At 52.4% G+C, this 24876-nt stretch overlaps 1 protein-coding gene across 4 annotated transcripts in view; it reads left to right on the forward strand.

Moving 5' to 3' along the window:
- luc7l3 (LUC7-like 3 pre-mRNA splicing factor) overlaps positions 1-24876 on the forward strand; it is a 52641-nt gene that overhangs the window by 16776 nt on the left and 10989 nt on the right. For 2 of the 4 annotated variants that reach the window (XR_015073168.1, XM_085964012.1), the window contains exons 1-8: positions 4643-4811; positions 13291-13357; positions 19780-19819; positions 19905-20052; positions 20974-21048; positions 21919-22023; positions 23738-23899; positions 24217-24500. Coding sequence is in view for 3 of the 4 variants with exons in the window: in XM_085964012.1 (XP_085820138.1) it covers positions 4713-4811; positions 13291-13357; positions 19780-19819; positions 19905-20052; positions 20974-21048; positions 21919-22023; positions 23738-23899; positions 24217-24500 (980 nt within the window). In the remaining variant the exon portion in view is untranslated. Of the gene's footprint in view, positions 1-4642; positions 4812-13290; positions 13358-19779; positions 19820-19904; positions 20053-20973; positions 21049-21918; positions 22024-23737; positions 23900-24216; positions 24501-24876 lie in introns of those variants that run through there. The other 2 variants (XM_085964013.1, XM_085964014.1) reach the window with 2 other exon arrangements.

Below are 24876 nucleotides of genomic sequence, written 5' to 3' on the forward strand. Positions count from 1 at the left end.
ACAGGAAACAGAGAGTAGGAATAAATGGGTGTTTTTCGGGGTGGCAGGCGGTGACTAGTGGGGTACCGCAGGGATCAGTGCTTGGGCCCCAGCTATTCACAATATATATCAATGATTTGGATGAGGGAACCAAATGTAATATTTCCAAGTTTGCTGACGACACAAAACTAGGTGGGATTGTGAGTTGTGAGGAAGATGCAAAGAGGCTTCAAGGCGATTTAGACAAGTTGAGTGAGTGGGCAAATACATGGCAGATGCCGTATAACGTGGATAAATGTGAAGTTATCCACTTCGGTAGGAAAAACAGAAAGGTAGAGTATTATTTAAATGGTGCTAGATTGGGAAATGCTGATGTACAAAGGGACCTGGGTGTCCTTGTACACCAGTCACTGAAAGCAAACATGCAGGTGCAGCAAGCAGTTAGGAAGGCAAATGGTATGTTGGTCTTCATTGCAAGAGGATTCGAGTACAGGAGCAAGGATGTCTTACTACAGTTATACAGGGCCTTGGTGAGACCACACCTGGAGTACTGTGTGCAGTTTTGGTCTCCTTACCTAAGAAAGGATATACTTCCCACAGAGGGAGTGCAGCGAAGGTTCACCAGACTGATTCTTGGGATGGCAGGACTGTCGTATGAGGAGAGATTGGGTCGACTAGGCCTGTATTCACTAGAGTTTAGAAGAATGAGAGATCTCATGGAAACGTATAAAATTCTGACTGGGCTAGACAGACTGGATGCAGGGAGGGTGTTTCTGCTGGCTGGGAGGTCTAGAACGAGGGGTCACAGTCTCAGGATACGGGGTAGGACATTTAGGACTGAGATGAGGAGAAATTTCTTCACTCAGAGGGTGGTGAACCTGTGGAATTCTCTACCACAGAAGGCTGTGGAGGCCAAGTCACTGAATATATTTAAGAAGGAGATAGATAGATTTCTAGACACAAAAGGCATCACGGGGTATGGGGAGAGAGCGGGAATATGGTATTGAGATAGAGGATCAGCCATGACCATATTGAATGGCGGAGCAGGCTCGAAGGGCCGAATGGCCGACTCCTGCTCCTATTTTTCTATGTTTCTATGTTTCTATATTTCTATGTAAAAAGATTAGGATCGTCCGAACAGGCTGCACCCTAGAAAAATGGGATAAAGCTGAAGCGAATCATAGAAAGAAGAAAGAAGACTTGCATTTATATAACGCCTTTCACGACCGCCGGACATCTCAAAGTGCCCTTACAGCCAATGAAGTACTTTTGAAGTGTAGTCACTGTTGTAATGTAGGAAACGCGGCAGCCAATTTGAGCACAGCAGGATCCCACAAACAGCAATGTGATAATGACCAGATAATGTTTTTGTTATGTTGATTGAGGGATAAATATTGGCCAGGACAGGAGGAGGTCATTCGGCCCATCGTGCCTGTGCCGGCTCTTTGAAAGAGCTATCCAATTAGTCCCACTCCCCCGCTCTTTCCCCCATAGTCCTGCAATATTTTCCTTTTCAACTATTTATCCAATTCCCTTTCAAAAGTTACTATTGATTCTGCTTCCACCGCCCTTTCAGGCAGCGCATTCCAGATCACAACAACACCCTCTTAGCCGGTCTCCCATCTTTCACGCTCCGCAAACTTCAGCTCATCCAAAACTCTGCTGCCCGTGTCCTAACTCGCACCGAGTCCCGTTCACCCATCACCCCCTGTGCTCACTGCCCCGTGTCCTAACTCGCACCCAGTCCCGTTCACCCATCACCCCCTGTGCTCACTGCCCCGTGTCCTAACTCACACCCAGTCCCGTTCACCCATCACCCCCTGTGCTCACTGCCCCGTGTCCTAACTCGCACCGAGTCCCGGTCACCCATCACCCCCTGTGCTCACTGACCCGTGTCCTAACTCGCACCCAGTCCCGTTCACCCATCACCCCCTGTGCTCACTGCCCCGTGTCCTAACTCGCACCCAGTCCCGTTCACCCATCACCCCCTGTGCTCACTGCCCCGTGTCCCAACTCACACCCAGTCCCGTTCACCCATCACCCCCTATGCTCACTGCCCCGTGTCCTAACTCACACCCATTGCCCCGTGCTCACTGCCCCCGTGTCCTAACTCACACCCAGTCCCGTTCACCCATCACCCCCTGTGCTCACTGCCCCCGTGTCCTAACTCACACCCAGTCCCGTTCACCCATCACCCCCTGTGCTCACTGCCCCGTGTCCTAACTCACACCCAGTCCCGTTCACCCATCACCCCCTGTGCTCACTGCCCCGTGTCCTAACTCACACCCAGTCCCGTTCACCCATCACCCCCTGTGCTCACTGCCCCGTGTCCGAACTCACACCGAGTCTCGTTCACCCATCACCCCCTGTGCTCACTGCCCCGTGTCCTAACTCACACCCAGTCCCGTTCACCCATCACCCCCTGTGCTCACTGCCCCGTGTCCTAACTCACACCCAGTCCCGTTCACCCATCACCCCCTGTGCTCACTGCCCCGTGTCCTAACTCGCACCCAGTCCCGGTCACCCATCACCCCCTGTGCTCACTGACCTGCTCCCGGTCCACCAATGCCTCAAGTTTTTTAATTCTCATCCTTGTTTTCAAATCCCTCCATGTCCTCGCCCCTCCCTATCTCTGTAATCTTCTCCTACCCTACAACAACACCCCCCCCCAGATCTCTGCGCTCCTCCATTTCTGGCCTCTTGCGCATCCCCGATTTTAATCGCTCTACCATTGGTGGCCGTGCCTTCAGCTGCCTGGGCCCTAAGCTCTGGAATTCCCTCCCTAAACCTCTCCGCCTCTCTCTCCTCCTTTAAGACGCTCCTTAAAACCTCTTTGACCAAGTCTTTGGCCATCTGCCCTAATACCTCCTTATGTGGCTCGGTTTCAAATTTTGTTTGATAGTCGTCCTGTGAAGCACCTTGGGACGTTTTACTACATTAAAGGCGCTATATAAATACAAGTTGCTGCGTAGAAAATTCTTCCCATCTCCCCTCTGGTTCTTTTGCCAATCACCATGAATCTGTGTCCTCTGGTTCCCATTTGCAGAGTGGGACTGATTATAGGGGAGCATTGTCTCCCGGGTTATGCTGCTGCACCCTGTGCGGTTAAAGTAAGAATTTCCTACAGCATCTTTCACCACCTCAGGACGACCCAAAGCGCTTTTGAGCCAATGAAGTACCTTTTGTAGTGCGGTCAAAAGTGCACTGTTGTAATGTAGGAAACGCGGCAGCCAATTTGCACACAGCAAGATCCCACAAATACGAATGTGATAATGACCTGATAATCCTTTTTTAGTGATGTTGGTTGAGGGATAAATATCGGTCCCAAACACCGGGCAGGACTCCCCTGCTCTTTTTTGAAATAGTGCCGTGGGATTTTTTACATCCATTTCAGAGAGCAGACAGGGGCCTCGGTTTAAAGTCTCAGCTCCGACAGTGCAGCACTCCCTCAGTACTGCCCCTCCGACAGTGCAGCACTCCCTCAGTACTGCCCCTCCGACAGTGCGGCACTCCCTCAGTACTGCCCCTCCGACAGTGCGGCGCTCCCTCAGTACTGCCCCTCCGACAGTGCGGCACTCCCTCAGTACTGCCCCTCCGACAGTGCGGCACTCCCTCAGTACTGCCCCTCCGACAGTGCGGCGCTCCCTCAGTACTGCCCCTCCGACAGTGCGGCGCTCCCTCAGTACTGCCCCTCCGACAGTGCGGCGCTCCCTCAGTACTGCCCCTCCGACAGTGCGGCGCTCCCTCAGTACTGCCCCTCCGACAGTGCGGCGCTCCCTCAGTACTGCCCCTCCGACAGTGCGGCGCTCCCTCAGTACTGCCCTCCGACGGTGCGGCGCTCCCTCAGTACTGCCCCTCCGACGGTGCGGCGCTCCCTCAGTACTGCCCCTCCGACGGTGCGGCGCTCCCTCAGTACTGCCCCTCCGACGGTGCGGCGCTCCCTCAGTACTGCCCTCCGACAGTGCAGCACTCCCTCAGTACTGCCCCTCCGACAGTGCGGCGCTCCCTCAGTACTGCCCTCCGACAGTGCGGCGCTCCCTCAGTACTGCCCCTCCGACGGTGCGGCGCTCCCTCAGTACTGCCCCTCCGATGGTGCGGCGCTCCCTCAGTACTGCCCCTCCGACGGTGCGGCGCTCCCTCAGTACTGCCCCTCCGACGGTGCGGCGCTCCCTCAGTACTGCCCTCCGACAGTGCAGCACTCCCTCAGTACTGCCCCTCCGACAGTGCGGCGCTCCCTCAGTACTGCCCTCCGACAGTGCGGCGCTCCCTCAGTACTGCCCCTCCGACGGTGCGGCGCTCCCTCAGTACTGCCCCTCCGACAGTGCAGCACTCCCTCAGTACTGCCCCTCCGGCAGTGCGGCGCTCCCTCAGTACTGCCCCTCCGGCAGTGCAGCACTCCCTCAGTACTGCCCCTCCGGCAGTGCGGCGCTCCCTCAGTACTGCCCCTCCGGCAGTGCGGCGCTCCCTCAGTACTAACCTGGAGTGTCTTTGTGCTCAAGTTTCTGGTGTGGGTCCTTCTGACTCAGAGGCGAGGGTGCCACCCATCGGGTGAGGTTTGGGGGGAAAGTGATTGAAAGGCTTCCCTGGAATAAAGAAGCGGGCCAACGGGGTCGCCCTGGCAACCGGCGGGCGCTCAGGCGCGGCGCGGCCAGCCCGGGACAGGCCGGGAGGGCCCCGCGCGGGGCAGTGTGGGAGCGGGGGCCGGCGCCATTTTGCGAGCGCGGGCCGGCGGGATGTTGTCGAACGCGCAGCTCCTGGACGAGTTGATGGGCCGCGACCGCAACCTGGCCCCGGACGAGAAGCGGCAGAACGTGCGCTGGGACGACGAGAGCGTGAGTGCCGGGCCCGGGAGGGGAGCCCACACTCGATGGCCCGCCCTGCCTGCGGCCCAGCGCCGCCTCCCCCGCCGGCGGCCTCCTCAGTGAGGGGAGCCCGGGGAGAGGCCGGACAGACTCGCGGTTGGAGCAGCAGCGACACAGAGTCGCCCACCTCTCCGATTCGGCCGGCAATCATGCCCCCGCCCTTCCCCCTTGACCCCTGACCTTCCCCCTTGACCCCCGACCTTCCCCCTTAACCCCATCCTCCATCAACACCATCTCTCCCTTCCCAGAATCTCTCCCCCTCCCCAGTACATCACCACTATCCCTCTACCTCCCGTGCACCCCATCCCCCCCTCCTCCAGCACATTCCCCCCCATCTCCAGCACATTCCCCCCCATCTCCAGCACATTCCCCCCCATCTCCAGCACATTTCCCCCCTCCTCCAGCACATTCCCCCCTCCTCCAGCACATTCCCCCCTCCTCCAGCACATTCCCCCCCTCCTCCAGCACATTCCCCCCCCTCCTCCAGCACATTCCTCCCCCCCCATCTCCAGCACATTCCTCCTCCCCCCCCCATCTCCAGCACATTCCTCCTCCCCCCCCCATCTCCAGCACATTCCTCCTCCCCCCCCCATCTCCAGCACATTCCTCCTCCCCCACACCCCCATCTCCAGCACATTCCTCCTCCCCCACACCACCCCCATCTCCAGCACATTCCTCCTCTCCCCCCCCCCCCCCATCTCCAGCACATTCCTCCTCTCCCCCCCCCCCCCCATCTCCAGCACATTCCTCCCCCCCCCCCCATCTCCAGCACATTCTTCCTCCCCCCCATCTCCAGCACATTCTTCCTCCCCCCCCCCCCATCTCCAGCACATTCTTCCCCCCCCCCATCTCCAGCACATTCTTCCCCCCATCTCCAGCACATTCTCCCCCCCCATCTCCAGCACATTCTTCCCCCCCCGATCTCCAGCACATTCTTCCCCCCCCCCCCATCTCCAGCACATTCTTCCCCCCCATCTCCAGCACATTCTTCCCCCCCCCCATCTCCAGCACATTCCTCCTCCCCCCCCCATCTCCAGCACATTCCTCCTCCCCCCCCCCCATCTCCAGCACATTCCTCCTCCCCCCCCCCCATCTCCAGCACATTCCTCCTCCCCCACACCCCCCATCTCCAGCACATTCCTCCTCTCCCCCCCCCCCCCCCATCTCCAGCACATTCCTCCTCTCCCCCCCCCCCCCCCCATCTCCAGCACATTCCTCCCCCCCCCCCATCTCCAGCACATTCTTCCTCCCCCCCATCTCCAGCACATTCTTCCTCCCCCCCCCCATCTCCAGCACATTCTTCCCCCCCCCCATCTCCAGCACATTCTTCCCCCCCCATCTCCAGCACATTCTTCCCCCCCCATCTCCAGCACATTCTTCCCCCCCCGATCTCCAGCACATTCTTCCCCCCCCCCCATCTCCAGCACATTCTTCCCCCCCCCCATCTCCAGCACATTCTTCCCCCCCCCCCATCTCCAGCACATTCTTCCCCCCCCCCCATCTCCAGCACATTCTTCTCCCCCCCCCTCTCCAGCACATTCTTCCCCCCCCCCCCTCTCCAGCACATTCTTCCCCCCCCCCATCTCCAGCACATTCTTCCCCCCCCCCCCATCTCCAGCACATTCTTCCCCCCCCCCCATCTCCAGCACATTCTTCCCCCCCCCCCCATCTCCAGCACATTCTTCCCCCCCCCCCATCTCCAGCACATTCTTCCCCCCCCCCATCTCCAGCACATTCTTCCCCCCCCCCATCTCCAGCACATTCTTCCCCCCCCCCATCTCCAGCACATTCTTCCCCCCCCCCATCTCCAGCACATTCTTCCCCCCCCCCCCATCTCCAGCACATTCTTCCCCCCCCCCCATCTCCAGCACATTCTTCCCCCCCCCCCCCATCTCCAGCACATTCTTCCCCCCCCCCATCTCCAGCACATTCTTCCCCCCCCCCCATCTCCAGCACATTCCTTCCCCCCCCCCCCCATCTCCAGCACATTCCTCCCCCCATCTCCAGTACATTCCCCCCCCCATTCTCCAGCACATTTCTCCCCCCCTCCTCCAGCACATTTCTCCCCCCCTCCTCCAGCACATTTCTCCCCCCCCCCCCCTCCTCCAGCACATTTCTCCCCCCCCCCTCCTCCAGCACATTTCTCCCCCCCCCCCCATCTCCAGCACATTTCTCCCCCCCCCCAATCTCCAGCACATTTCTCCCCCCCCCAATCTCCAGCACATTTCTCCCCCCCCCCCCCCCCAATCTCCAGCACATTTCCCCCCCCCCAAATCTCCAGCACATTCCCCCCCCATCTCCAGCACATTTCTCCCCCCCCTCCTCCACATTTCTCCCCCCCCCTCCTCCACATTTCTCCCCCCCCTCCTCCACATTTCTCCCCCCCCCTCCTCCACATTTCTCCCCCCCCCTCCTCCAGCACATTTCTCCCCCCCTCCTCCAGCACATTTCTCCCCCCCCCCTCCAGCACATTTCTCCCCCCCCCCTCCAGCACATTTCTCCCCCCCCCCCCCCAGCACATTTCTCTCCCCCCCCCCCTCCAGCACATTTCTCCCCCCCCCCCCCCCCCCCTCCAGCACATTTCTCCCCCCCCCTCCAGCACATTTCTCCCCCCCCCCTCCAGCACATTTCTCCCCCCTCCAGCACATTTCTCCCCCCTCCAGCACATTTCTCCCCCCTCCAGCACATTTCTCCCCCCCCCCCCAGCACATTTCTCCCCCCCCCCCAGCACATTTCTCCCCCCCCCCCAGCACATTTCTCCCCCCCCCAGCACATTTCTCCCCCCCCCCCCAGCACATTTCTCCCCCCCCCCAGCACATTTCTCCCCCCCCCCCCAGCACATTTCTCCCCCCCCCCCCCCAGCACATTTCTCCCCCCCCCCCAGCACATTTCTCCCCCCCCCCAGCACATTTCTCCCCCCCCCCCCCCAGCACATTTCTCCCCCCCCCCCAGCACATTTCTCCCCCCCCCAGCACATTTCTCCCCCCCCAGCACATTTCTCCCCCCCCCTCCAGCACATTTCTCCCCCCCCCTCCAGCACATTTCTCCCCCCCCCCTCCAGCACATTTCTCCCCCCCCCCTCCAGCACATTTCTCCCCCCCCCCCCTCCAGCACATTTCTCCCCCCCCCCTCCAGCACATTTCTCCCCCCCCCCCCCCCTCCAGCACATTTCTCCCCCCCCCCCCTCCAGCACATTTCTCCCCCCCCTCCAGCACATTTCTCCCCCCCCCCTCCAGCACATTTCTCCCCCCCCCCCTCCAGCACATTTCTCCCCCCCCCCCCCTCCAGCACATTTCTCCCCCCCCCCCCCTCCAGCACATTTCTCCCCCCCCCCCCTCCAGCACATTTCTCCCCCCCCCCCCCCTCCAGCACATTTCTCCCCCCCCCACTCCTCCAGCACATTTCTCCCCCCCCCACTCCTCCAGCACATTTCTCCCCCCCCCACTCCTCCAGCACATTTCTCCCCCCCCCCCCCCCCCTCCTCCAGCACATTTCTCCCCCCCCCCCCTCCTCCAGCACATTTCTCCCCCCCCTCCTCCAGCACATTTCTCCCCCCCCCCCTCCAGCACATTTCTCCCCCCCCCTCCAGCACATTTCTCCCCCCCCCCCCCTCCTCCAGCACATTTCTCCCCCCCCCCCCTCCTCCAGCACATTTCTCCCCCCCCCCCTCCTCCAGCACATTCTCCCCCCCCCCTCCTCCAGCACATTTCTCCCCCCCCCCCTCCTCCAGCACATTTCTCCCCCCCCCCCTCCTCCAGCACATTTCTCCCCCCCCCCTCCTCCAGCACATTTCTCCCCCCCCCCCCCTCCAGCACATTTCTCCCCCCCCCTCCTCCAGCACATTTCTCCCCCCCCCTCCTCCAGCACATTTCTCCCCCCCCCCCTCCAGCACATTTCTCCCCCCCCCCTCCTCCAGCACATTTCTCCCCCCCCTCCTCCAGCACATTTACTCCCCCCTCCTCCTCCAGCACACACTCTCTTCCCCCCCCCCCCCCCCCCCATCTCCAGCACATTCCCCATCCCTAGATCCATCCTCTGCCCCTCTCTCCCCCTGTCTCACCCACTGCTCCCTCCGTCCATCCACACTGAGCCGGGGCACATGGCCTTGGTGGAGCCCGACTCGCCCAATACGAGGTGCCTGGTCACTGACTGTCAGGAGCCAGGGTCACCCCCCACCCCCCCCAGTCTAACCGAAGCAGAGGTTGGTGGGCTTCTTGCTGCCCATCAAGCCAGGGCCGCTCTGCCTGGAGGGATATTGGCCTGCAGAGTCTTGTGGAGTGGGAAGAATGTTGCAGGATGCATAGCGAGCGAGGCAGATTGATCACCGATCGGTGGCCCAGAGTTTGGGGTAGATTCCCTCCTGGCTCAGACTCTGCCACACTGAGCCCCAGACCTCAGGAGGTGCTGAGTGGCTCCGCTGTGTTTCCCCACCAGAGCGATAGTCACTGATTGATTGTCAATGGGTTAATCATTGATTAGTTTACAGCTGTGGATCTCCGTCAGTTGTTGTACTCAGCGAGTTCCATTGGGAATTAGAGGAAAATAAACTTCCTGCTGGAGAATGCACTCACTCATTCATAAAATGAACCTCGCTGCATTCTGAAGCTTCAGTCTGAGTTACTAATGAGTATTTCTGAGGGAAATACTGAATGATTGTTAGACTTTTTGGGAAGCAGAGTGGTTGCAGTACATATTTCAATATTTGTGGAATCACAGTGAGCATCCAAGATGATTTTACAGTAGTCTAAACTCACAGACCTGAATTGGGGGCTGCAGTTTTGTTACTTTCCCCCCAATTTAACTGCTTCCAGTGGTTCCTCATCACCAATAAGAGGGCACACTGTCATGAGGAGACCCTGTCTATAGTATATCCCGCAGGTCTATTAACGAGACACATTATAAACTATGTAGTATTTAGAATAATCTCTGTAAATAAAACCCAATGACAGAATATTGCCAGCAGCAGACTTTAAAGATCCCTGGCAGTGTGGGCATCAAGAACATAACATAAGAATGACGTATGAGGAGAGATTGGGTCGATTGGGCTTATATTCGCTAGAGTTTAGCAGAATGAGAGGGGATCTCATTGAAACTTGTAAAATTCTAACAGGACTAGACAGACTAGATGCAGGAATCACCTGGACCGGATGGCTTACATCCTAGGGTCTTGAGGGAAGTGGCGGTAGGGATTGTGGATGCATTGGTAATAATTTTCCAAAACTCCCTGGACTCGGCAAAGGTCCCGGCAGACTGGAAAACTGCTAATGTAACACCCTTATTTAAAAAGGGCAGTGGACAGAAGGCTGGAAACTATAGACCGGTTAGCCTAACATCTGTGGTAGGTAAAATTTTGGAGTCCATTATTAAGGAGACAGTAACAGGACATTTAGATAATCATAATTTAATAGGACAAAGTCAGCATGGTTTTATGAAGGGGAAGTCATGTTTGACAAATTTGCTGGAGTTCTTTGAGGAAGTAACATATAGGGTGGATAAAGGGGAACCAGTGGACGTAGTGTATTTAGACTTCCAAAAGGCATTTGACAAGGTGCCACACAAAAGATTATTGCTTAAGATAAAAAAAAATCACGGGATTGGGGGTAATATTCTGGCATGGATAGAGGATTGGCTATCTAACAGAAGGCAGAGAGTTGGGATAAATGGTTCATTCTCAGAATGGCAATCAGTAACTAGTGGTGTTCCGCAGGGGTCGGTGCTGGGTCCCCAACTCTTTACAATCTATATTAACGATTTGGAGGAGGGGACCGAGTGTAACATATCAAAGTTTGCAGATGATACTAAGATGGGAGGGAAAGTAGTGAGTGAGGAGGACATAAAAAACCTGCAAGGGGACGTAGACAGGCTAAGTAAGTGGGCAGAGATTTGGCAGATGGAATACAATACTGGAAAGTGAGGTTATGCACATTGGCAGGAAAAATCGTAGAGCAAGTTATTATCTTAATGGCAAGAAACTGGAAAGTACTGAAGTACAAAGGGATCTGGGGGTCCTGGTGCACGAAACTCAAAAGGTTAGTATGCAGGTGCAGCAAGTGATTAAGAAGGCCAATGGAATGTTGGCTTTCATTGCTAGGGGGATAGAATATAAAAATAGGGAGGTATTGCTTCAGTTGCACAAGGTATTGGTGAGACCGCACCTGGAATACTGCGTACAATTTTGGTGTCCATACTTAAGAAAAGACATACTTGCTCTCGAGTCAGTACAAAGAAGGTTCACTCGGTTAATCCCGGGGATGAGGGGATGGACATATGAGGAGAGGTTGAGTAGATTGGGACTCTACTCATTGGAGTTCAGAAGAATGAGAGGCGATCTTATTGAAACATAAGATTGTGAAGGGGTTGGATCGGGTGGATGCGGGGAGAATGTTCCCGATGATGGGTGAAACTAGAACTAGGGGGCATAGTCTTAGAATAAGGGGCTGCTCTTTCAAAACTGAGATGAGGAGGAACTACTTCACTCAGAGGGTGGTAGGTCCATGGAATATGCTGCCCCAAAAAGCTGTAGAAGCTACATCATTACATAAATTTAAAACAGAAATAGACAGTTTCCTAGAAGTAAAGGGAATTAAGGGTTACGGGGAGCGGGCAGGAATTTGGACATGAGTCTAGGTTCGGATCGGTCATGGCCCTGTGGGTAGCGGAGCGGGCCCAGGGGCCGTGTAGCCTGATCCTGCTCCTATTTCATGTGTCTAATTCTGTTAGATTCAAGAGATGGTTCTGTGATAGTGGATTGGCGGTTAGGATCAGATCAGCCATGATCTTATTGAATGGCGGAGCAGGCTCGAGGGGCCGATTGGCCTACTCCTGCTCCTATTTCTTATGTTCTTAGGAAGGATGTTCCCGATGGCGGGGTAGTCCAGAACCAGGGGTCACAGTCTAAGGATAAGGGGTAAGCCATTTCGGACTGAGATGAGGAGGAATTTCTTCACCCAGAGAGTGGTGAACCTGTGGAATTCTCTACCACAGAAGGCAGTTGAGGCCAATTCATTAAATATATTCAAGAAGGAGTTAGATATATTTCTTAAGGCTAAAGGGATATGGGGAGAAAGCAGGGACAGGGTACTGAGTTTGGATGATCAGCCATGATCTCATTGAATGGCGGAACAGGCTCGAGGGGCCGAATGGCCTCCTCCTGCTCCTATCTTCTATGTTTCTAGCATAAGATTAGGAGCCGGAGTCGGCCATACGGCCCCTCGAGCCTGCTCCGCCGTTCAATGAGATCATGGCTGATCATGGCTTAAGTTGTTCTTTGTCTTTTTAACTTTGTTTCTGTCACCATTGTGACAGATTCTCTTTTTAAATATTTAGAGCTCTTGTGTCCTGCTCTTGTTGCCTTGCCTCGGTAATTGTGACTGCCACTGGCTTTTAAGCAATAGTGAGAGTACGTTAGCACACTGACTATCAGCATACCTGCAGATTCATCTCTGCCCCATCTGACCTTTATCTCAATATTGCAACAATCAGTAACTGGGAGTGGGTGGAGGTCACGAGTGTGACTTTATGAACTGAATATCCTGTTGTCGTAAATGTCTCATTAATTTTGCTTTTGAACCTTGTAGTTTGAGGTTTGTTAAGCAATTTGCAAGGATGAGTGACTGTATGCTTTCAATTGGGACTTTAGAAATTACCTACCCTGCTCCCTTTGTCTAGAAAATGCTGTCTGTGTCTTCGGATCATTCATGAGCCCTTTGGGAGGTGACTAACAGACGTGGGTGGGCCCTCGCCGTTCTTTTTTAAAATTCTTTTCATCCTCTCCTGAAAGCACAAACCCTTGTGGTGTGGCAGGTACCCTCCAGTACTTTGCCAAGAGGCCGTGTGTCGATGCTTTTCGACTGGCATCACAGCCTGTGCTCACCTACCGTCCATCCACCGGGTTCACTGGGTGACGGTCAGGAGCAGGAACTCTGGCTGGCTGACTTCTGCTCCTGGCCTAGGAACGCTGAGCCCGTCAGTAACGCCTTATTCCTGTCCTGGCCGAGATAGGCTATCTCTGCACAAACTGGGCTCAGACCCTGAATCTGTGTCTGGTGCAGTTTTACACTGGACAGTGCGTGCACCAACCATTGGAGTGACTCTCGTGTTGGAAACTTGGTCCAGTGTTTCCTGCTACTGGCTTGTGTTTCCCGGAATGAATAAATGTCATTTCCACCAGGAGCTGATTGAGGAATTGAAAGTAGTTAGTCTGGAGCAGGGGCCTGCGTCACCCGGGATTCTGGAGAGCACGGTGACTTGAGATGGTGTTGATTTTGTTCCTATTCTTGGACACTTTAGCAACATATGCAGGTTGTTGTGCAATTTTTGAGCAGTTTTGGTTCGAGGAGTGGAGAATAATCTGTTGGGACTGATTTATTTGGAATGTTTTTTGGGGTGGGGTGGGACGGAGATGATGCAAGGGGTAAAAGAGAAACTGCTACTTGTCTTGTCTTTACAGGTGTGTAAGTATTTCCTGTGCGGATTCTGCCCAGCCGAGTTATTTACCAACACACGCTCCGATCTGGGTAAGACTACTTCATTTAGTAACTTTCTCAATGATCCTGTTTTTCAACATCTTACAATTACACTGGGGGAAGTGACAGTCTGTCTGCTTTGTCATTTAAAACTAACCAGGAGGCTGATGCAGTCGGCATCTGCCCTTGGAGTTAAAGCGGGGGGAAACCCCGAGGATTCTGCTCCTGTTGCTATCCTGTGACCCCTGGCGGGTGTGTGTGGCTCTCTGACGGTACGAGGAGGCTCGGCAGTGAAGCCCAACATTGAATAGACTACCATTACCTGTGAAGGATAGACTGTTTTCCACCCCCCATCCCCACCAAAACAAGACACAGCACCTTCAGGAAAGGAGAGAGGGGAATCAGTGAGTGTAGAACTGAACCCAGTCAGAGTCAGCACCTTCAGGGGAGGAGAGAGGGGAATCAGTGAGTGTAGAACTGAACCCAGTCAGAGTCAGCACCTTCAGGGGAGGAGAGAGGGGAATCAGTGAGTGTAGAACTGAACCCAGTCAGAGTCAGCACCTTCAGGGGAGGAGAGAGGGGAATCAGTGAGTGTAGAACTGAACCCAGTCAGAGTCAGCACCTTCAGGGGAGGAGAGAGGGGAATCAGTGAGTGTAGAACTGAACCCAGTCAGAGTCAGCACCTTCAGGGGAGGAGAGAGGGGAATCAGTGAGTGTAGAACTGAACCCAGTCAGAGTCAGCACCTTCAGGGGAGGAGAGAGGGGAATCAGTGAGTGTAGAACTGAACCCAGTCAGAGTCAGCACCTTCAGGGGAGGAGAGAGACCGTAGAGTAAGAGAAACCAAAAGGATTTAAGCTGCCCCTTTTGAGCTCATAAAGCTGCTGCGGTTGCTGAGTCGAATGTACTCGCTGGTTGATGAGCTGCTCTTGCTGTGGCCGGGCAGCCGTTAAATGTATTAATGCAGTCGGTGCTGAAGGTTAATGCATTGATGATCTCAAGTGCGGAGAGCATTGTGCAGCAGTTCTCAACCTGTGACTTCTGTGACAGAAATGAAGGATGTCTCTCTGGTACTGCGGCATTGCTGTGTCAATTCTGTCAGGGTACACAAGCGGTTAAAAGCCAGCTTCCCTTACAGGAAGGAAAAAGTCCCTGTTTACTTTGATTTGATAGTTTTAATCAGGTGCTTGTTTGAGCCAGGTTTCAGAAAGTGGAGCCAAGCCCACGGCTAATCGAGACAGAGTGTAGACTTCAGGTGAAGCAAAGTTCGAGGCCGGGGAGACTTGGACCAGATAGCAAGAGTTTCTACAGCTATATAAAAAGAAAAAGGGTGGCTAAAGTGAACGTTGGTCCCTTAGAGGATGGGACCGGGAAACTAGTGGTGGGGAACATGGAGATGGCAAAGACGCTGAACAAATATTTTGTATCAGTCTTTACAGTAGAGGTCATTAAAAATATCCCAACACTGGACAAACGGGGCAATGGGGGGGGAGGAGCTAAACACGATTAAAATCACTAAGGAGGTGGTACTCAGTAAAATAATGGGACTTAAGGCGGATAAATCCCCCGGACCTGATGGCCTACATCCTGGGGTCTTGAGAGAAGTAGCGGTAGGGATTGTGGATGCATTGGTGATTATTTTCCAAAACTCCCTGAACTCAGGAAAGGTCCTGGCAGATTGGAAAACTGCTAATGTAACGCCCTTATTTAAGAAGGGAAGTAGACAAAAAGCTGGAAACTATAGACCAGTTAGCCTAACATCTGTGGTTGGTAAAATGTTGGAGTCCATTATTAAGGAAACAGTAACAGAGCATTTGGATAAACATAATTTAATAGGACAGAGTCAGCATGGTTTTATGAAGGGGAAGTCATGTTTGACAAATTTGCTCGAATTCTTTGAGGACGTAACATACAGGGTGGATAAAGGGGAACCAGTGGATGTAGTGTATTTGGACTTCCAAAAGGCATTTGACAAGGTGCCACACAAAAGATTACTGATCAAGATAAAAAATCACGGGATTGGGGGTAATATACTGGCATGGGTGGAAGATTGGCTATCTAACAGAAAACAAAGAGTTGGGATAAATGGTTCGTTCTCGGGCTGGCAATCAGTAACTAGTGGTGTTCCGCAGGGGTCAGTGCTGGGACCCCAACTCTTTACAATCTATATTAATGATTTGGAGGAAGGGACCGAGTGCAACATATCCAAGTTTGCCAACGATACAAAGATGGGAGGGAAAGCAGTGAGTGAGGAGGACATAAAAAACCTGCAAAAGGACATAGACAGGCTAAGTGAGTGGGCAGAGATTTGGCAGATGGAATATAATATTGGAAAGTGTGAGGTTATGCACTTCGGCAGAAAAAATCAAAGAGCAAGTTATTATCTAAATGGAGAGAAACTGCAAAGTGCTACAGTACAAAGGGATCTGGGGGTCCTGGTGCATGAAACACAAAAAGTTAGTATGCAGGTGATCAGGAAGGCCAGTGGAATCTTGGCTTTTATTGCAAGGGGGATGGAGTATAAAAACAGGGAAGTCTTGCTGCAGTTATACAGGGTACTGGTGAGGCCACACCTGGAATACTGCGTGCAGTTTTGGTTTCCATATTTAAGAAAAGATATACTTGCTCTCGAGGCGGTTCAGCGAAGGTTCACTCGGTTGATTCCGGAGATGAGGGGGTTGACGTATGAGGAAAGGTTGAGTAGGTTGGGACTCTACTCATTGGAATTCAGAAGAATGAGAGGCGATCTTATCGAAACATATAAGATTGTGAGGGGGCTTGATCGGGTGGATGCGGTGAGGATGTTTCCACTGATGGGTGAGACTAGAACTGGGGGGCATAATCTTAGAATAAGTGGCTGCCCTTTCAAAACTGAGATGAGGAGAAACTTCTTCACTCAGAGGGTAGTAAATCTATGGAATTTGCTACCCCAGAGAGCTGTGGAAGCTGCAACATTAAATAAATTTAAAACGGAGATAGACAGTTTCCTAGCTGATGAGGGAATTAGGAGTTACGGGGAGAGGGCAGGGAAGTGGACGTGAGTCTAGGTTCGGATCAGCCATGATCCTATTGAATGGCGGAGCAGGCCCGAGGGGCCGTATGGCCTACTCCTGCTCCTCCTACTTATGTTCTTATGTGTACGCAACTTAGCCCCCATTTTAAAGTCCCACATTCTGTCCTTATTTTTATTTCCATTATAAATTCTTCTGTGTACCTTTATATTGGAACTTCCAATGTAAATTTGTCACGCTGTAATTACACCCTGCATCCACTGGGATGTATGTAACCATGGTAAACGTTGGTGGGAAGTCCGTGCAGACACGAGATTTATGGCGTGTTCCAATATTGCTCAATTAGTGCTTCGCAGGCATTACTATTTTCTGTGCCCTCAAGATGGTTGAGCTTAATTACTATAACATTTATTTGTATCATTACTGTTTATTTTACTGTTTAATAGATTTGTTATCATAGAATGGTTACAGCACAGAAGGAGGCCATTCGGCCTGTCGAGCCCGTGCCAGCTCTCTGCAAGAGCACTTCAGCTAGTCCCACTCCCCCGCCCTTTCCCCGTAGCCCTGTATATTTTTTCCCCTCAGGTACTTATCCAATTCCCTTTTGAAAGCCACGATTGAGTCTGCCTCCACCACTCGCTCAGGCAGTGCATTCCAGATCCTAACCACTCGTGATGTAAAAAGGTTTTTCCCTCACGTCACCTTTGGTTCTTTTGCCAATCACCTTAAATCTATGTTCTCTGGTTCTCAACCCTTCCGCCAATGGGAACAGTTTCACTCTGTCTAGACCCCTCTTGATTTTGAATATCTCTATCAAATTTCCTCTCAACCTTCTCTGCTCTGAGGAGAACAACCCCAGCCTAACCAGTCTATTCACATAACTGAAGTCCCTCATCCCTGGAATCATACTCATAAATCTTTTCTGCACCTTCTCTAAGGCCTTCACATCCTTCCTAAAGTGCGGTGCCCAGAATTGGACACAATACTCCAGTTGAGGCCGAACCAGTGTTTTATAAAGGTTCATCATAACTTCTTGCTTTTGTACTCTGCCTCTATTTATGAAGCCCAGGATCCCGTGAGCTTTTTTAACCACTTTCTCAGCCTGCCCTGCCACCTTCAATGATTTGTGCACATATACCCCCAGGTCTCTCTGTTCATGCACCCCCTTTAGGATTGGACCCTTTAGTTTATATTGCCTCTCCTCGTTCTTCCTACCAAAATGTATCACTTCACACTTTCCTGCGTTAAATTTCATCTGCCACGTGTCCGCCCATTTCACCAACCTGTCTGTCTTCCTGAAGTCTATCACTCTCCTCCTCACTGTTCACTATACCTCCAAGTTTTGTGTCATCTGCAAATTTTGAAATTGTGCCCTGTACACCCACATCCAAGTCATTAATATATATCAAGAAAAGCAGTGGTCCTAGAACCGACCCCTGGGGAACACCACTGTGCACCTTCCTCCAGTCCGAAAAACAACCGTTCACCACAACTTGTTTCCTGTCACCTAGCCAATTTTGTATCCATGCCATCACTGTCCCTTTTATTCCATGGGTTTCAACTCTGCTGGCAAGCCTATTATGTGGCACTTTAACAAACGCCTTTTGGCAATCCATATACACCACGTCAACCCTCTTTGTTACCTCATCAAAAAACTCGGATCAAGTTGGTAAAACACGATTTGCCTTTAACAATCTGTGCTGGCTTTCCTTAATTAATCCACACTTGTCCAAGTGACTTAACTTTGTCCTTGATTATCGTTTCCAAAAACTTCCCCACTTCCGAGGTTAAACTGACAGGCCTGTAGTTGCTGGGTTTATCCTTGCACCCTTTTTTGAACAAGGGTGTAACATTTGCAAAGCTTCCTACATACCGAGACATGGTCTAGGGCGCATGCACTGGCCTGCATTCCAATCTGTTGGGTTTGTGCAGCCATTAACCGAGTGCTGCAAGTCACAGCGTTCTGTGGGCATTGGATAGCCTGTGGTAGGAGCAGAGCTCCAGAATTTGGTTCACTGTATCAGTGAAGTTGCTGTTTATTACCTATGTCTGGTCTAAGTCGATAACTTCTTCTAGCTTCTAGAGTGAAGATTTCTGTCAGGACTCGGACTGAATACGTTGTGAGTGCAGTAGGGCAGGGGTCAGAGTGCACTCCGACACCCAAGGAGAGGACCATGGAGCTTTACACCATTTGGCCCTTTGAGCCTGTGACAGATCTTTATTAAATCAATCCGGAACTAATCCCACTGCCCCACTCTCATTGCGTAGTCCTGTAATTCCCCCTGCTTCAATTCTTTATATACTCTTCCCTTAAAAGGTGCCAATGGTCTCTGCCTCAAATACTCCTCACGGCAAAGCATATAACCCTCTGTAAAGAAGTTGCTCCGGGTCTTTCTCCTCACTTTTAAATTGATGGCTATTCGTCACTGACTCTCTGACCAACCAGCCCTTTCCTGTTTACTCTCTCATAACAACAACTTGCATTTATATAGCGCCTTTAACGTAGCAAAACATCCCAAGGTGCTTCACAGGAATGTTATAGGACAAAATTTGACACCGAGCCGCATAGCGATATTAGGACAGGTGAGTGGGAGCCATTGTAGGTCAGCGAGCACCATGGGGGTGATGGGTGAGCGCGACTGAAGACAATGGTTTATTTAATTGGGAGACATTTCTGCTTCTGCAGCACTGGATGTTGGGCAAGCAGCGTGACAAATCAGGCAGTTGAGGGATCGAGAGAGGTGGTGGTGAGCTGGAACTGGGTGTCATCAGTGTGTTTTCAGATGATGTCAAGGGGCAGCATGTAGATGAGAAATAGGAGGGGACCAAGGATCGATCCTTGGGGGGGACACCAGAGGTAATGGTGCGGGAGCAGGAAGAGAAGCCATTGCAGGTGATTCTCTGAGTACGACTGGATAGATAAGAATGGAACCAAGCGAGGGCAGTCCCACCCAGCTGGACAACAGAAAACCCCTAATTGTTAAAAAGCTCAGTTAAATTTCCTCGTAGCTTTCTCTGCTCCAGTGGGAACAGTCCCAGTATCTCGGGTCTCTCATCATAACTCTGGTTCTCATCCCTGGCGAATCCACATTGGATGCTCTCTGTGGCTTTAATGTCCTTTCTATAATGGGGCTCCCAAAACTGCACACAGTCTCCAATTGTGACCTTAACAAATTCATCATTACTTCCTTGCACTTTTATTCTATGTCCCTGTTTAAAAAAACAATTTGGTATTGGCCTTTTCTATGGCTTTCTCTACCTCAACTTGCACTGCCAGGGAATTACGCTTTTGAAAGACAATCCTTGAATGTGAGTAATGCCTCGGGTAATATTTGGAGCCACAAGGACTTGCTGGGTGTTTTGCTGAGTGAGCTCCTTACTGATGTGGGGCTTGGGGTCAAAGGGGCCTGCTTCTTGTGGCAGACACACCATTCCAGATGTTGATTTTTGTTTTTCTCTTTCAGGTCCCTGTGAGAAGATTCACGATGACAACCTGCGGAAATAGTAAGTATCTCATTTTGTGTGTTCTCGCAAGCTCGCCCAGTGTGCAGAGCTGCCAAGTTACTTTTTTCCCCTTTTTCTCCCACAGTTACGAAAAGAGCTCTCGTTTTATGAAAGTCGGCTACGAGAAAGATTTCCTGCGTTACCTGCAAAACCTGATGGCTGATGTGGAGCGGCGGATCCGTCGAGGTCACGCTCGACTGGCGCTGTCCCAGAACACGACAACGGGAACCACAGTGAGTGGCAGGGCAGGGCGCAAATGTGGCTGATACCTTCCGAGTTAAATATTCTCTTAAATCCCACCCTTAAACTGTGCTCATTTGCACAAGCCCATAGCTAAGGACGGCTTGCTGGAAGTGTATAATGTGGGTGGCGTGTTGAGCGGGAGTAATGTAGGGGCGGGGGGTTACGGGTGTGATGGGGGTTAGGGGGGTTGTTGGGGGTGTGACGGGGTTTGAGGACGTGACGGGGTTTGGGGGAGGGGGTGTGTGACGGGGGTTGGGGGTGAGGGGGATTGGGGCAGGGGGGTATGATGGGGGTTGGGGGAGGGGGATTGGGGCAGGGGGGTATGATGGGGGTTGGGTGAGGGGGATTGGGGCAGGGGGGTATGACGGGGGTTGGGGGAGGATGTGTGACGGGATTGGGGCGGGGGATGATGGGTGGGGCGGGGGTGTGTGTGATAGGGGTGGGGGAGGGGTGTGTGATGGGTTGGGGCTGGGGTATGACGGGGGTTAGGGGTGGGGCGGGGGTGTGAGATGGGGGTTGGGGCCAGGGGTAGGGGGGGGATGTGTGACGGGGGTTGGGGGAAGGGGGGGGGGTTGACGGGGGTTGGGGGTATGTGATGGTTGGGGCGGGGGATGGGGCGATGGGGGCTCGGAGCGGTGGGGGGTGACGGGGTATGGGGGAAGGGGGGGGTGTGTGACGGGGTTGGTGGGGGTGTGTGACGGGTTAGGGGAGGGGGGTGATGGGGGTTGGGGAGGGGGGTGTGACGGGGTATGGGGCGGTGAGTTAGGGGCAGTGGGGGGGGACGGGGGGACGGGCTGGGTGAGTGGGCAGTTTGTGCTGAGCGTGTGGAATGTGAAGGTTGTGATGGTTACCTGCATTAGTGTTGACGACTGCTGATATTTGATGGGTTGCTCTTCCTGTTTCTCTTGCAGACTGGAGGGCCTGTGAGTAAGAATGAAGAGAAAGGCCAGGTTCTAACAGAGAAAATTGAAGAACTCCTGGAACAGGTTAGAGCGGAGGACCTGGGTGCTAACATTTTGTAAAAAGGCACTTTTTAGATTTCTAGAACTTTATTCCCAAGTTGTCTATCGAGCTGACCTGCAGGAAATCGAGCCAAACTTCCTGTAGTTTTACTAAAACTGCCCTAGCTGAGTAGTGACACGAGTACTGGGTCTGTCGGTATCTGCCGATCACGTTTGGCCCCGAAACTCTGCACTGAGTAAAGGGAGGGAGCTTGGGCAGATTTCACTGTTGCTGGGACGGTGGAAGGTACCTCCCTGCGATCAAACTGCCGAGATCGTGCTCAGTGCGTGAGGTATGGGATGGGTGCACTGTTACTGAACCAGATTGACAAGTGTGTGTGTAACGAGGGGCTGCAGGAGGCGGAATATGTTTCCGGGACCTTTCACCCCATATGGCTGGTCTCTGCCGATAGGCGACGGCGAGACTGCTTCAGCCGTGGCTCAGTGGGTAGCACGCTTTCCTCTGAGTCAGAGGTGGTGGGTTTAAGTCCCACTCCAGTGCAGTTCTGAGGGAGTGCGGCACTGTCTGAGGTGCCGTCCTTCGGATGATTAAACCAAGGCCCTGTCTGCGCTCTCGGGTGGACGTAAAAGATCCCACGGCACTATTTCGAAGAAGAGCAGGGGAGTTATCCCCAGTGTCCTAGCCAATCCCTCAATCAACATCGCAAAAACAGATTATCTGGTCATTATCTCCTTGCTGTTTGTGGGAGCTTGCTGTGCTCAATTTGTCTGCCGCGTTTCCTACATTACAGCAGTGAGTACACGTCAAAAAGCACTTCATTGGCTGTAAAGTGTCCTGAGGTCGTGAAAGGTGCTATATAAATGCAAGTCTTTTTTTTCTTTGTTTCCGTACAGATTGAGGAGCTGGGTTCTGAGGGGAAGGTGGAAGAGGCCCAGGGAATGATGAAACTTGTTGAACAACTGAAAGATGAGCGAGAGCAACTGCGATCCGCCAGCTCGGTGAGTCTTCCTCAGCTTGCCATCTTTTCTTATGTCACACGGTTAGAACATTAAAAAATAGGAGCAGGAGTCGGCCATTCGACCCCTCGAGCCTGCTCCGCCATTCAGTGAGATCATGGCTGATCTTCTGCCTCAACTCCATTCACCGGCCCTATCGCCATACCCCTTGATGCCCTTACTAGTCAGAAATCTATTCACTTCTGTTTTGAATATACCCAATGACCCTGAGCCTCCACAGCCCTCTGGGGTAGAGAATTCCATAGATTCACCACCCTCTGTGAAGAAATTTCTTCTCATCTCAGTCCTGAATGGCCTACCCTTTATCCTGAGGCTGTGGCCCCTGGTTCTAGACTCCCCAGCCAAGGGAAACATTCTCCCAGCATCCACCCTATCAAGCCCTGTAATCATTTTGTATGCTTCAATGAGATCCCTTCTCATTCTTCTGAATTCGAGCATACAGGCCTAGTTTACTCAATCTCTCCTCATACGACAGTCCCGCCATCCAAGGAATCAATCTCATGAACCTTCGTTGCACTCCCTCTATGGCAAGTATATCCTTCCTTAGATAAGTAGACCAAAAGTGTACACAGTACTCCAGGTGTGGTCTCACCAAGGCCCTATATAATTGGAGTAAGCCTTCTTTACTCCTGTACTCAAATCCTCTTGTAATGAAGGCCAGCATACCATTTGCCTTCTGAATGGCTTGCTGCACCTGCACATTCACTTTCAGTGACTCATGTACAAGGACACCCAGGTCCCTTTGAGCATCAGCATTCCCCAATCTTTCACCATTTAGGAAATACTCTGCCTTTCTGTTTTTTCTACCAAAGTGGATAACTTCACATTTATCCACATTATATTCCATCTGCCATGTTCTCGCCCACTCACTGAGCCTGTCGAGATCCCCTTGAAGCCTCTTCACATCCTCTTCACAACTGACGCTGCCACCTAGCTTTGTATCATCAGCAAATTTAGAAATGTTACATTTAGTCCCCTCATCCAAATCATTGATATAGATTGTGAATAGCTGGGGCCCAAGCACCGATCCTTGCGGTACCCCACTAGTCACAGCCTGCCATCCTGAAAAAACCCGTTTATCCCTACTCTCTGTTTTCTGTCTGTTAATCAAGTCTCAATCCATGCTAGTATATTACCCCCAATTCCATGTGCCCTAATTTTGTTCACCAACCTCTTGTGTGGGACCTTATCGAAGGCCTTCTGAAAATCCAGATACACCACATCTACCGGTTCCCCTTTGTCTACTCCACTAGTTACATCCGCAAAGAACTCCAATAGGTTTGTCAAACAGGATTTCCCTTTCATAAATCCATGTTGACTCTGCCCAATCTTACTATTAGTTTCTAAGTGCCCAGTTATTGCATCCTTTATAATAGATTCCAGCATTTTCCCAACTACTGATGTGAGGCTAACAGGTCTGTAGTTCCCCGTTTTCTCTCTCCCTCCTTTCTTAAATAGCGGGGTTACATTTGCTATCCTCCAATCTGCAGGAACCGTTCCAGAATCTATAGAATTTTGGAAGATGACAACCAATGCGTCCACTATCCCAATGGCCACCTCTTTCAAAACCCTAGGATGTAGGTCATCCGGTCCTTGGGATTTACCGACTTTTAGTCCCATTAATTTTGCTAGTACTGTTTTTTTTTACTAATAGCATCTCTCTGTTTTAAAAAAAAATAAATCAATGATTCTGCAGACCATCGAGAGTTTTGCGGCCCAAGAGAAGCAGATGGAGGTGTGTGAAGTGTGCGGAGCATTCCTCATCGTGGGCGATGCCCAGTCCAGGGTCGACGATCACTTAATGGGGAAACAGCACATGGGCTACGCCAAGATCAAAGCAACAGTGGAGGAACTAAAGGTTAGTGCCGAGCTGACGTGGTGTTACAGCTGTACAGAGCTCTGGTCAGGCTGCACCTGGAGTAGTGCGCAGCTCCAGTGGTGTTTCGTTTCTCGCCGGACTTCCCACAGATTGATGAGAGAGAAAGGATGGGAAGGGGTGGGGAAAGAGATCACTGCTGCCGAACTGAAGAAGATAAAAATGAAAAGTTGAATTGGTTAACGTTAACATTTATGTGCAGAATGCTTCTGCACAGCTTCCAGTTCATTGGCAGCAGCCACCCTGTTGGTGAATATTGGTGTGCGGGCCTGTGTATTTAGTGTTTTATTTCTGTCCAGGAGAAGGTTCGGAAGAAGACCGAAGAACCAGAACGTGATGACAAATTAAAACGAGAGCGAGAAGAACGGGAGCTGGAGCGAGAACGCGAGCGGGAGGAGCGGGAGAAGAAACGGCGCCGGGAAGAGGAGGAGAAAGAGAAGGAGCGGGAGAGAGAGGCGCGGCGCAAAAGGAGCCACTCTCGGAGCCGGCACTCCCACTCCAGCCGGGCCTCTGACAGGAGGCGAAGCAGATCGCGAGAGCGCAAGCGCTCACGCAGCAAGGAGCGGGAAAAGAAGCGGAGCAGGTATGGGATAACAAGCATAGAGGAGAGCTACATAGTTAGAGAATTACATTGAGTGTCCGGCACCGACACAGGCCATTCGGCCCAACAGGTCCAGGCCGGTGTTTATGCTCCACACAAACCTCCTACCACCCCTCTTCATCTTACCCCATCAACATATCCTTCTATTCCTTTCTCCCTCGTGTTTAGTTTCCCCATGAGTATTGATGCTATTTGCCTCCACCACTCCATGTGGTAGCGAGTTCCATTATGTGTTAAAACGTTGAGAATCTCCTGTCTCAGCGACGGGGAGCGGTCGCCCACTTTTCTCCCTCCCCGGTGGCGGTAGCTCGCACAGTTGTAGTGCCACAGCTCACCTGCAGTTTCTCCTCCAAATGCC

The sequence above is a fragment of the Somniosus microcephalus genome, chromosome 21, assembly GCF_052327205.1.
Source record: "Somniosus microcephalus isolate GS21.2 chromosome 21, FLI_Smic_1.0, whole genome shotgun sequence".
Classification (NCBI taxonomy): domain Eukaryota; kingdom Metazoa; phylum Chordata; class Chondrichthyes; order Squaliformes; family Somniosidae; genus Somniosus; species Somniosus microcephalus.